A 13,143-nucleotide genomic window follows, 5' to 3' on the forward strand; every position below is an offset into this window, starting at 1 on the left:
AATGCAGTCTGTGTGTCAGTGGCCAGTACACAAGATGCTTGGCCAACTGTGAACAACTTCGTTTGTCTTACAGGCATTGGGATGATGCTACAAACAAGATAGCTGTGGTCACGTCAAGCTATATCCCTACACCCACTCCTCTTTCTGGAACACTGATCCCTGTTTGAAAGGTGCATGTTGGGAAATCAGTATCCCACTGAACACTGCGAGGAAAGCTGATCTAAACTCATGTCCTCTATCCCCTTACAGAGCCACTTCCCTAGGCCATGTTACAAAACTTCTGTCCAGCAGATGGAAACTTCAGATAAATAGCATCATGAGAGACTGAGCCAGAACTACCCAGCTGATCCACTTCCAGACTCCTGGCCTTTAGAAACTACATGAGATAATCAATGGTTGTTGTTTTAAGCTTAAATTCAGGAATAACTTGTTATGCATAAATCGGTAACTAATAATGTCTCATGCGTGAATATTTATTATCATTTTTTTACCTTTTCTCTTTCTACCAAGTCAGAGATAACTTTGATTTAATCATTTGATTTTTTAAATTACAAGAAGAAACTCCTAAGCAACCTACCCGAATCCCAATGCCCTCAAATTATGCTGTGATAGGCAGGAGTACTTGGGGAAAACTCCAGGCTTGAAAGCAAACAATGTCTCTGAAGCCAGGAGGTTGCCTGGGGGCAGTCAGCAGATATGGAAAATTTTCTGCTGTTATTTCTACTTTGGCAATTGTCTACTCTCTATTCTCTTTGTTCTTGCCTTCTGGGACTCCTGAAGAGCAGAATATTAATATCTATTCTTCACATCTCTTAGTTTGTGTGAGCTGTGGTTTGCATCCTAGTGAGCTTTCTATGTCAATCCGTTCTAGTCTTAAGTTTTATGAACAAAGGTGAAGAAAAATGAGGGTTCAACTTAGTAAAGAGAAAGCAGTAATTTGGGGTGTCAACAAAGCCAAGCAGAGCAGCACTCAAAGAATATTTTTAAATTCCCTGAAAGGTTGAATAAATTAAAAATTAATGAATCGATAATGCCAGGATATAGCACACCTGAAAACCTGTTGATAAAAGCAGCTTTATTGGAAAGATAGGGAAGGAAGAATCCATCAAAAAAAGTTCATAAGTGAGGAAACAAGGACAACTACTTTAAGTAGATTTACCATGGAAGAGAAAAAAAGGAATAAAATGATTTTCTAAGAAAGTATATGAAATTAGAGTTTGGTTTTTTTAAAGATTATTAAAGAGATTATTATAAGGCTCTGCAATGCTTATGGGAGTCATTCAAGAGAGTTTAAGAAATTAATAAGGCAGGTAATAGAGAAAAATGATTATAGAAGTGATAACAGTAAGAAGGCTGACCCTGAGTGCTAGGGAGGTTTGCTTCTGATGCAAACAGGGACATCTCTAATATGATAATAGAGAGGGAAGCAGAGAAGGAACTGGTAAACGAGTAGGTGAGTAGAGTTGCTAGCAGGAAGGTCCACCTTCCTCTCTCAAGCAGACGTGCTCCTCTTCTCCAGGCACATTTGCCTGCTGAGATGCACTTGCAGAAAAGGCCAAGAGTTGATTTAGACAGGGCTATGATTTTACCAGGAGAGCTCTATGGAAGGGCATTTGCAACTGAATAACTTCAATGATGGGTAATAAACCAGTGATCTTCATATGGAAGAATTATTGCTAGGACTAGTGGTGCCCCAGCAAATGATACAGGAAGATAAAAATGCTTATTAGAAAGTAGCATGGTTGAAATCAAAATTTCAGACGTTTCACCATCAGTAATTAGGTGATGATCTTTGCAAATGAGAAAGTCAAGGAATTGTGATATTCTGAGTGTAGGATAGTTATAGATATTAAAAGCTCCAAGATTGATGAGGGAACAGTGGTTACTATGGTTTAGCTGTTGAATGGCCTCAAAGGTCCATGCATTAAATGTTTGGTCCCTAGGGTGGCACTCTTGGGAGATGCTCTGGACCTTTAGGTAGTAGGGCCTTGTGGGAAATCCTTAAGTCACTGAAGATGTGCTCTTGAAGGGGACTGTGAGATCCTGGCCTTTCCCTCTTTGACTCAGGAGGTAAGAAATTTGCTCCACCACTCACTTCTGCCATGATGTGCTGTCTGGAAGGAGGCCCATATCAATGAAGCTACTCCATCTTGAACTGGTACCTTTAGAACTATAAGCAAAACAAACCATTTATCTTTATAGTGTAATTATCTCAGGTATTTTGTTATAGTGATGGAAAGCTGACAAATACAGTGGTGAAAGGAAGACTGTGAGCAAGGTAGAAAAATCCCAACGTGATAAAGGATTTAAAACATGACAGCAACAAAAAGGGATTTCTGTGATATAGTCTGACAACAGGAACCTCAAAAACAAAGTGTTTTTTCAAGAAAGGAGTAGAAATGACTTCGGCATCAGGAGGGTCCCATCTTACTACCTCCTGGCTTTTAATGTGTGGAATTCTGGTCTTCCCTTTCAGAAGCCAGAAAAGAACTGGTATCCTCAAACTATATTCAATCAGGGCAAGGAGATAAAGGAACAGAAAGAGACCCGACTGAGTGTATAAGAGATTTCACTAAGTGATCGACCATGAACTTTGGTGAAAATATAATAGAAGAGTTTGGAAGAACAGAAATGGTGAGTAGAAGTCAGTTTCAAATTAAGGCATGAACTGAGCAGGGTGCAAATGAGAGTATGGATAGTAATGGGTGGTAGAGATGGTTAAACTCTTGGAGACAAGAATGAAGTAAAGTGGCATTTAAGACATTTCAGAATTAATCTTCGAAGTATATGAAAGAATGGTGGGCAATCCATTTCAGATATAGTGCAGAAAAATTTAAATAGAAAACATGAGGGAATTGAGCATTCCTGAAATGGGAAAGGGACAGTAATCAACGAAACAGAGAGAAATAAGCACCTGCACACTGTTTAGAAAGTGAGATTACATAAGCTATTAGAATTAAAATGAATGTGCCCTTCACTCAGAAAGTTTGCTTTTTGGGGTTCAATCTGTACTGCTCACACACTAAATAGCATCACTTTAATAGCCAACTTTGTCTTTAATGTAAACACCAGTGAGTAGCTGAGTCAATTTACCTTTTACATTGTTAATCTGACAAATTCCTCTGTTAAACCTAGAGGGGTGAGATAAAGTTGAAATAGCTTTATCTCAGACACGTTTCAGCTCCAGAATTCAGCAAAAAATGTGGGGGTAATGTGAATAAATATATGCACCAAAAATGAGAGCCCCACTTGGCGAAAATACGTGGGAAAAAGAAATAAAAATTCGATATAAGGATGGAATTAATTATATTATAGAATTTTATTGGGAAAAACCACATGATTGCCAATTATTTGATGCCATTATTTCATTTTACAGCCTCTTCACCATGGCTACTGTGGGTGAGATAAATAGCAGCAGCAGGCACAGAAAAAAAAAGTAGAATATTTCAGAAGTAGTATCAATTGAGTACAAGAAGTGATGGAGTTAAAAAATATATTGACAGTCATCACAAGGATAAATAGAGCAGCAGCCAAGAAGCCAAGAACATCTGGGTTATTTTATAAGAAATATTCTTCTATTGACAGATAAAAATCTCTTAGGAACCACCAGTAAATGAGTTTCCAGCAATTTTCCTATCAAGGGCTTATAGGACATTTATAAGAAAGAGAAAGGAAGAGAGAAAAAGCCATAGATTGTCAAGGTGATTATGTAAAATTAAAGAACTTCTGTCAAGGGTTAGTTTATTGTTTTAAATAAATTCATTATGGCCTGAATTCCAACATTTCGAACCTAACATATCTTGTCTGAGTTAATCTTTTCTTCTGGTGCAATCTAGATTGTTTTCAGCCTGCTGAGTCATTACCAACATTGTTATCTTCATCTTTTCTGACTTTTTTGATGATGAATTTCTGCTTCGCAGCTAGTAGATATTGCACAGAATAATTGTGACAGAGGCAGAGGTCACCCTGTCGAAACTCACAATTTATCACAGAAGAATTTCAAAAGATTGCACAATAATGCTGCATACTGGATAACTTAAAATATGTACATATGTATCTATACCTATTTACGTATATATGTATATACACACATTATTTGTGTGAACGTACACACACACTCAACATAAAAGCACATATGTGGCTTTCTTTCGGAACTTCCCAAGGGAAACAAAGAATGTTAGAGGCAGTTTTAGATGAACAGGATGAAGGTGAGTAAGTTGTTTAAAGTCTATGATAGGCAGAAGGGGTGGATTCTTCTAGAATTTGTCTTAAAGATGCCTCCCTTCCTCAGGTCAAGCCCTGTTCCCATGAGGACATACTTTGGAGGGCTCCCAGGTACAGTTTCTTCCTTGGGTCTCCATGTGACCTTACATTTACAGGATGGGTAGCGGAGCAAGAAGGAGGCAGCCACCAGGATGGAGAAGGTGTTCAGGGAAGGAGGAGATCTTAAAGGTCTGACAACCTACTTCCAAACAATCCATGCTAAAGATAAGTGGATCATAGAAATTCTGTGCTCCCCACCATTGTCAAGGTTAAATATGTCATTTTATATAAGCTCAATGAATTGATCCTTCTCAGAGGTGAATTTTTCTTTAAATTTTTTTATAGTTGTTGATGGACGGCATACTTTTATTTTATTTGTTTTCATTTTTTATGTGGTGCCAAGGTTCGAACCCACTGCCTCACAGGTGGCTAGGCAAGTGCTCGGTCACTGAGCTACAGCCCCAAGAGGTGAATTTTTTGATAACCAAAATACATGTTTGTGTAATGAGCTCTACATCTATAATGTCAGAAAGACACCTGGCCCGAAGTTGAAATTCCTAATCTACTTCAAGGCACTGTGCTTTCCAGGTGGTGGTTTCTAAAGGTGACAGAGTTTTCTTTTCCCAGTAGAAACAAGTTCTACCTCTACATGGAACCCAGGATCCTTCATTTGGCCACCAAGACCTGGGAGCAAGTGAAAGCATTCCATAAAGTCAGAGTGGACTCAGAGCAAAGCCTAGAAGAAACAGCTAATTCCTTCTCCATGAGAGAACAAGGGATACTTATACCTTTAACCGTATTGGGTAAAGCAAGCAGTTCACATGAGGGTCTGGGTTTCCACCCAGACTGGGTTGCTAAATGTCCATCATTTTCATGGGCAATACCAACATCTACGAAGGTGCTGGAAACAATAAAGAAAGATGTGAACAAACATGTGCTGCATTTACCTGGTTCTCCTCTGAGGAAGGAGAAGGTAAATGAGTGTAGACTGGGATTAAAGTTTACTCCAAAGACTAAAGTCAGGACCTAAATTATCAGATACTGCTGTTTGGGGGTGTCTGTGATGAGAAAGAAAACCTGGAGAATGACATCTTTAGTGACCTGTGCTTCTGTGGTAACAGGACTGCAGGTTTGCAGGACAGTTGAGGGACCTAGGTCCGAGAAGAGAAAACAAGTGAGGCAAAAAAAAAAAAAAAAAAAAAAATGGGGCCCAAAGCTAATAGAGAGCAAGAAGGAGTTTGGAGAGGTCATCACACAGGTGGCCAAAGTGGCCATCATAGAAGATGGGACCATCACCACCATTATATGAGTGTCCTTTCCTTAGGCCAGTTGGAAAGCTGGACATGGTTCTGAAGAAGCCAGTGGCAGTCTTCTGAAGGATGAAGATGGCACTGGAGCCACACTGGCTCAAACATGCGCTGCTTTATGTTTACGGGGCATGTTTGAAGCAGGTGAATCTCAGGGACTTTTAATGCCTTGATCTCCACAAGATTGAAGAAAGGAAGACTTGAATGAGGATATGGGAAAAAAGATTCACTCATACATTGCTGGTAGGACTGCAAATTGGTGCAACCATTATGGAAAGCAATATGGAGATCACTCAAAAAACTTGGAATGGACCCACCATTTGACCCAGCCAACCCACTCTTTGGATCATAACTAAAGGACTTAAAATCAGCATACTACAGTGATGCAACCACATCAATGTCTGTAGCAGCTCAACTCAAAATAGCTAAACTATGGAACCAAACTAAGTGCCCTTTAACAGAAGAATGGATAAAGAAAATGTGATATATACATAATGGAATATTACTCAGTCATAAATAAGAATGAAATAATGGCATTTGCCAATAAATGGATGGAGTTGGAGACTATCATGCAATGTGAAAAAAGCCAATCCCCAAAAGCCAAAGGCTGAATGTTTTCTCTGATATGTGGATGCTAATTCACAGTAAGTGGGGGAGGCTAGGGAAGAAGAGAGTAACTTTGGGTTAGGCAGAGGGGATGGAAGGGAGGGAAGGAGGTGTGGGGGTAAAGTAGGATGAATGGAACATTATTACCCTATAGTTTATATGACTACATGACCAGTATGATTCTACATATACAATGAGAAGAATGAGAAATTATACTCCATTTATGTTTGATGTGTCCAAGTGCATTCTACTGTCATGTATAACTAATTAGAACAAATTTTTAAATTTTTTTAAAAAATTGAATACTACTCAGCAATAAAACGAAACAAACTATCAAAGACAAAAAAAAAAAAAGAACTTCTAGAGGAGACAGACTCCACACTTGGAAGAGAATAAAGATGAAGTTAAAAAAAAAGCAGAAAATGAAGATAAATACAAAGAGGAGGAGGACGCCAGAGAGGAAAGTCCGGAGGAGAATGAAGCGACTGTTAGTGGTCCCTAAAGAAGAGTTCATGGACTGTCCACCCAGGACTGAGCAGTGCTGGTGAAGCGTGTCAGGGACAACATGAAGCCTCACCCTAAGGAGAAGAAAGTGTTAACGTAGCCTGTGCCAAAACTAAAGCTTCCTGTGAGGATTGAAGACGCTACACCTGGACTAAGTTGAGTTGTCTCCGTATGGCTGATAGTCAAAATAAGTTGGTATTGAACTAAGGTAGCTGCAAAGATTTTCTTTCGTATAGCCCCAATGTGCCAGGAGCTCCAATGAGCCCTTAGTCTTCTTCTTCCTGGGGACACCCCACAGCAGGGCATTAAAAACATCTCCTACATTTTGTATTCTGAGGCTTTAACATCTGGGGTCTTGATGACCCTGGAGGATAGCCCTCCCCAGGCTTAGCCCAGTCCTAGGGATCATAAACAACTCACTGTTTAAAAGCAAACCAACATCCAGAGCCCATACCCCAATCAAGCTTTTATATACCTGCTCTGATCCCAGGATCAAGTACAAGACAACTAGTTAAGCCTCTATGTCCTAGAGTGTACTGAAACCACTCAAACCAGTCAATACTAATACTGCTCTTCCTGCCTTGCTCATCCCGGAAAGCACAGGAAATGCTGCGTTCACAGTGTGCGCTCTCTCTCCCTAGGCCTCCTGGCCACCTGGTTATTTCACCATATGCATATCTTCTCCCTCCCTGCACAGCTCCACCACCCTGTGGCATGGTGGCACAAGGGTGGCATGCCTTCCTCTTGCACTCTGTGAATCTTCATTGATGTTTGGAGACTAGGGGTCCCACTGAGGGTGAGGATGTACGGTGTCTACCCCAGTTCAAACACCAGAGACCGGGCTCTGAAGGCACAGATCTAATTTTACTTAGGATAGTACAAGACATATATAGGCACATCATCCAATCAGGATAACACTCTTGTTAAAGCATAACAGAGTCAGCCTGTAGGTGAACTATACATCAAGATAATGTAAACAAACCAAGTAGGCCTAAGTAATTCTGCCAAGCAACAAGTCTGAGACAAAGGACTGACACAGTATGAGGCAAGGCAGCGCGGGCAAGCTCACATCACAGCAAGCTGTGATGCTTGATGAGCAAGGCCTTCCCTCAGCTCATGACTCAGCCTTAACAGCTACAAAGACGTTCATTCTATGGCGAGTCTTTATCATTACCTCAGTTTCTCTGTCCAGACTGTTTGGTTTACTTAGAACTTTGTGTCTTGAGGAAAGTTCCCTACAAATATTAACTATTTTTTTCCAATGGTAGTTAGTCCTGATCTGTAGTCCTTACCATATTTAAATAATAATGAAAACCTATATTAAAACAGGGAGGCTGAGGGTAGTTCTCTGAGAAGCAAGTTCTTCACTGAACTAAAGCTAGGATTACCCGAAGAGGAGAGTGAGAATTTGAAACCACCCATAGGGAGGCTGTTTCAAGTCTAATAGAAATATTTTGTCCTTCTTTTTAGAAGTGCTTTCTTTTTACAAAACAAGAATTTTTTTAATAAATGAATATTCTGACTCATCAAATATCATCAACCTAAAAATTATCTCACCTTTGATTTCTAAAAATTAGCAAAAGCTGTCCATGGTCAGCGTTTTAATCGGGTTTTTCACCACTGAGATGGAAAGACCTAACCAGAACAATTGTAGGAAAGGAAAAGTTTATTTGAGGGCTCACAGTTTCAGAGGTCTCAGCCCACAGAAGTCGGGCTCCATTCCTTGGGGCTCCAGGAGAGGCAGAATATTATACCAGAAGAGTATGGTGGAGGGAAGTGGCTCATATGGTGATCAGGAAGCAGAAAGGAAGGTCTCCACTCGCCAGATACAAATATAGACCCAAATATATACCCAAAGCCACGCCCCCAGAACCACTTGCTCTAGCCACACCCCACCTGCCTCCACTTACCTCTCAGTTAATCCCATGGGGGATTAATTCACTGCTTAGTTAGAGGCTATAACCTCTAACACCACATGGAAACCCTAACAGTTTGCAAACACTTTCTTAATTATCTTTAAAAATAATGTGCCTCTTGGTTGGGGGAAAATATGCATCCCATGTGTTCAGTCTGGGACACTTTAGTTGTGGATGGGGTGGTTAAAGTGACACTTGGATGATACAGCAGGGACTCCATTCTTCAGGGGGTCAGTCTGTAGAGCATGGAAACGGAAGTAAGCAAGGGAGTTCAAATTGATTGCATTGATTTTTTTCCTTCTCCGTTTCAGTGCTCCTAATTAGTGTACTGTGGAAAAAGAAAAAACCCTTCCTGCAACAAATGATGCAATTTGTATAAAGATAACCATTTCTACACATCATTATAAGATCTTCTGAATCCAGCTAATTAGAAATAGGTGTTGGACTGGGGCGGTATTGGCTTTAAGCTGGTTATTCATTTCTAGATGGCCTTTTTATAATTGTACCCAGATCTATTAAGAATACATTTTTAAAGTCTTGTATTAATATTTGTGTGCATATATTGGACTTTAAATAATCACAAAGGCTTGCATTAGTCTAAACTCCTCCGTTGATTATTGGTTTTGTTTTCTACATGTGTAGTACATAGAATCAGGGATTCTGAAAGCCAGATAGGAGGTATTAACAAAAATCTAAGCAAATAGAACATGAATATCTTATTGAATATAAATTAGTTTATGTTAGTTTCCATACAGCTACTTGTAATAAATACAATTAGATTCATTTCCCCAATGACTCATGTCTTAAGTAGGTAATTCTCCTATTAATTTCAAAAGATAAAGTTCAGCCCAAAGAGGCATTAACAGTGTATATCTACACAGAAGAGTAATAAGCAGATTTTTAAAAAGAAACAAGTTATACTCCATGTATGTATAGAATGTCAAAATACACTCTACCATCTTGCATATCTAAAAAGAACAAATTAAAAAAAAATACATGGAATTCCACCTAGCAGGCACACTCAGATTACCCTCAAATTGTTCTTCCTATGCATACTCACATGATGAATGGGATGAGCACCATTTCTTTTAAATATATTAAAAGGAAGATATTTGGGAAAAATGAAAAGATTTTATTGGAAAGATTTTATTAAAAGTTGTTAAGTTTTCTGAGTTGAAGTACATGAAAAAAAGTATTATGATGAAAAAAAAAGAAAAAGTAAAACATTTGAAATAGGTAAGTGAAAAAAATCCCAGTGTCAGTATGCACACTAGTCTACCTTTGCTATAGTGTAATGGAAATTGAACAAGATGTCTCTAAAATGTATTTGGAAATGTAAATGATCAGAAACAGACAAGGATAAGGCTAAGAGAATACATGATATCACAATCTATTATAAAATTTAAATCATTAGGAGTATCTGTTGCTAGCACTAAGTCAGACAAATAAGTTAAACAGAGAGTGTCAGAGCGGACACACACATACACAATCGCATGATTCTCGACAACAGTGACACTCCAGTGCAATGAAGAAAAATCGTTTCAATAGAGGGTTCTGGGTTAATTGAATACCATGCTGGAGAAATAATGAAGAAATCTCCCAACCTTAGATTGAAAAAATAGGTGTGAAATGTGAAACAAAGAAAGGTTAAGGAAGAAAATGTTAGAGAACACCCATGTCTCTAAGGTAAGCAATTGCTTACTAAAATGACACAAAAAAGCACTAGCTATAAAGGGAAACAAATTGATAAAATGAGTTCTCTTACAATTAAAACATCTGCCCTCAAATAATACCATTAAGGATGAGAAATGACAAGTCACAGAATGAGAGGAAACTATATGTGATAAGTATATCTAATGCAAGACTGGCATGCCAAAAATAAAAATTTGTGGACTTACTTAGATATGGATTCAGATAAACCAATTATTAAAATATATGCTTAGATAAGCCAGAAAATTTAACATGGAATTCATATCAGGCATTATCAAAGAATTACTGCTAAAGGGTTGTAGTTACAGTTATAAAAAGTCACTTAGAGATATTATTTAATTATTAATGAATAAAATGATACAATGCTCAGTATTTGCTTTAAAAAAACTCAGGCAAAGGAAAAACGTGGTGGGTATATGAAACACAGTGAGCCAATTGTTGATAATTGTTTCTCTATGTGGTCCTCCACGATGTTTTCTACACACTTGTGGTTCACAATTGAGAATGTTTGAAATTTCACACACAAAGACTTACCCCATCCTTCGCTTTCACCAGGAGATCAAAGGTGGCTGGATCCCTTTCCCTGTCAATATCTTGAGACACACAGATTTGCCCATCATGGGGGTCGATCTGGAATGCTGGCGGTGCTTCGTCACTTTGGAATCCATCATAAAGAGAATACTGAACAAAGCCATAGATTCCTGCATCTGCATCGGAGGCTTTTACCTATGAGACAGGAGGCAGAGAAATGCCAGCATTACTTTCAGTTGGTTGTGAATTATTATAATGATTTGGACAATTACATAACCACCTCAGCTATTCAGAAAGCATGGGCTTTAACTTTTTTCCTCCCTTAGTAAATTTATTTTCAATCTCCTATGCCCACTGCCACAGTTTCAGGTGATCTCTCAATATCAAGCCTAGGTTCTTTTGTCCTCTTATTCCTTTCATCATAGCTAAGTGATGTCATCTAATTGCAAAGGTTTAAAAATATTCACATGGCTATCAGGACCAGACAATGTATTTGTTGGTTCCCTGTCCCTCCTAGGCCTTCAAGTGATGGGCTCAACCTGAGAATAGCAAGAAGACAAAAAAAATCAATGAAGTAGTGGTGTGCTTGCTAGAAAGCTAATACCAGTGACAAAGTTCACTCTGGAGGGTGAGATCTGGGTCTCCCAGGCCAGGTTTCCTTCTGGGAGTGATGCTCCAGTCAGGCCCCTGCACCATCCTACCGACGGGCTACAGCATGACTTGCCCAGTGGGCACGTGGGAATGAAAGCCAGCACGCTGCTCACCAACAGGTACACTGACACGAAGCTGTCACCGCCTGGAGGAAAGGCACTTCTTTCTTATCCTATAAGTGCCCTTTATGTTAGCATCAGTCCTGTGCCAGCAGAAAGGATGAAACAGGTGGAATTATGAAAGCACTTAATTGATTTATGCTAACTGTGGGAATATACATATAGTAGTCCCTCCTTGTCCAAGGGGGATATGTTCCAAGACCCCTAGTGGATGCCTGAAACTGCAGATAGTATTGAACCCTACATTTACTCGTTTTTTTCCTATACATATAGACCTGTGATGAAGTTTAATATAGAACATAGGAACAATAAGAGATTAGCAACAATAACCAATAATAAAATGTAACAGGGCTTTTGGTGTAGCTCAGTGGTAGAGTGCTTGTCTAGCATGGAAAATTGCCTGGGTTCAATTCCTACCACCAGAAAAAAAAAAAAAAAAAGAATAAATAGAATAATGAAAATAGACTGCAATAAAACTTATGCTACATGAATGTGACCACTCACTCTTGCTCTGTCTCTCAACAGCCATGGGGCAGGCAGCATATATAATGTGAATACATCAAAGGAATGATTCACATCCCAGGCAGGATGCAGAAAGACAGCAAAAGATTTCATCACACAACTAGAATAGCAATCAAAAATTTAAATTTCTTTCTGAAATATCCCTTTAATATTTTCAGACCACAGTTGACTGCAGATAACTGAAATCACAGAAATAGAAACTGCAGTAAGTGGGGGTTTGGGGGCTACCATATAAAGAGAAATACAACAGACTATAGAATTCAGAAACATTCTTGAGCCTATAGGCTCAATATGACTCCTTGACTTATAACCCAATTAATAGTAACACCAAACATCTTACAATAAAAGAAGCACTTCGAGGGTAGACAGAGAAAGAGAAAGAGAGAAAGGGAGAAAGAGAGAGAGAGAGACAGAGAGAGACAGAGAGAGGAAGGAAGGAAGGAAGGAAGGAAGGGGAAATGAAAAATTATATTCTATAGAACAGATACTCTTCTATATTTATTAACAAAGTACTATTATCCATTTTACAGATCAGAAAAGTCAACCAGAGAGCTATGTAACTTGTCAAGGATCACATAGCTAATACACGTCAAAACCGGGATTCATATCTAGGCAGTGCTTAGAGAACACACCACATATATAGGTTAGTATATACACAAACACACACCCTTTCTCCAAATCTGAAGTCTTGTCATTTCATCTTTTACCTACTGGAAAAAAAATGCTCCCCCTGCCAAATCTTCTGACCTTCCTTCAAAGCAGAATGCACTAGGAAATGTGCAACACCATTCCAAACAACTGTCCACCTCACAGCATGTGACTTTCTGAGTATAATATCATTAATATGAAGAAAGGCAACTAGTAATGATGCTTGAACCCTCAAGGCTTAGCTGAACCTTCTTTTCTGTGTGGTCAAATTCCAACTGGTTTCCAGAAAGCAGAAAAATAGATGAAGAGATGATTCTTGGAAATAAAAGAAAATTAAGCAGATGCACTCCAAAAGTCCAACAGCCA

The 13,143-nt window shown here is 38.9% G+C and overlaps 1 protein-coding gene across 2 annotated transcripts in view; it reads right to left on the reverse strand.

Annotated features, from left to right (window-relative positions):
* The window catches only part of DCHS2 (dachsous cadherin-related 2), a 260,418-nt gene that overhangs the window by 133,785 nt on the left and 113,490 nt on the right, over positions 1-13,143 (reverse strand). For both annotated transcript variants that reach the window (XM_079152922.1, XM_079152921.1), the window contains exon 2: positions 10,841-11,032. In XM_079152922.1, the coding sequence (XP_079009048.1) occupies positions 10,841-11,032 (192 nt within the window). The remainder of the gene's footprint in view (positions 1-10,840; positions 11,033-13,143) is intronic.

This window comes from Sciurus vulgaris (assembly GCF_902686455.1).
Source record: "Sciurus vulgaris genome assembly, chromosome: 9".
Lineage (NCBI taxonomy): Eukaryota > Metazoa > Chordata > Mammalia > Rodentia > Sciuridae > Sciurus > Sciurus vulgaris.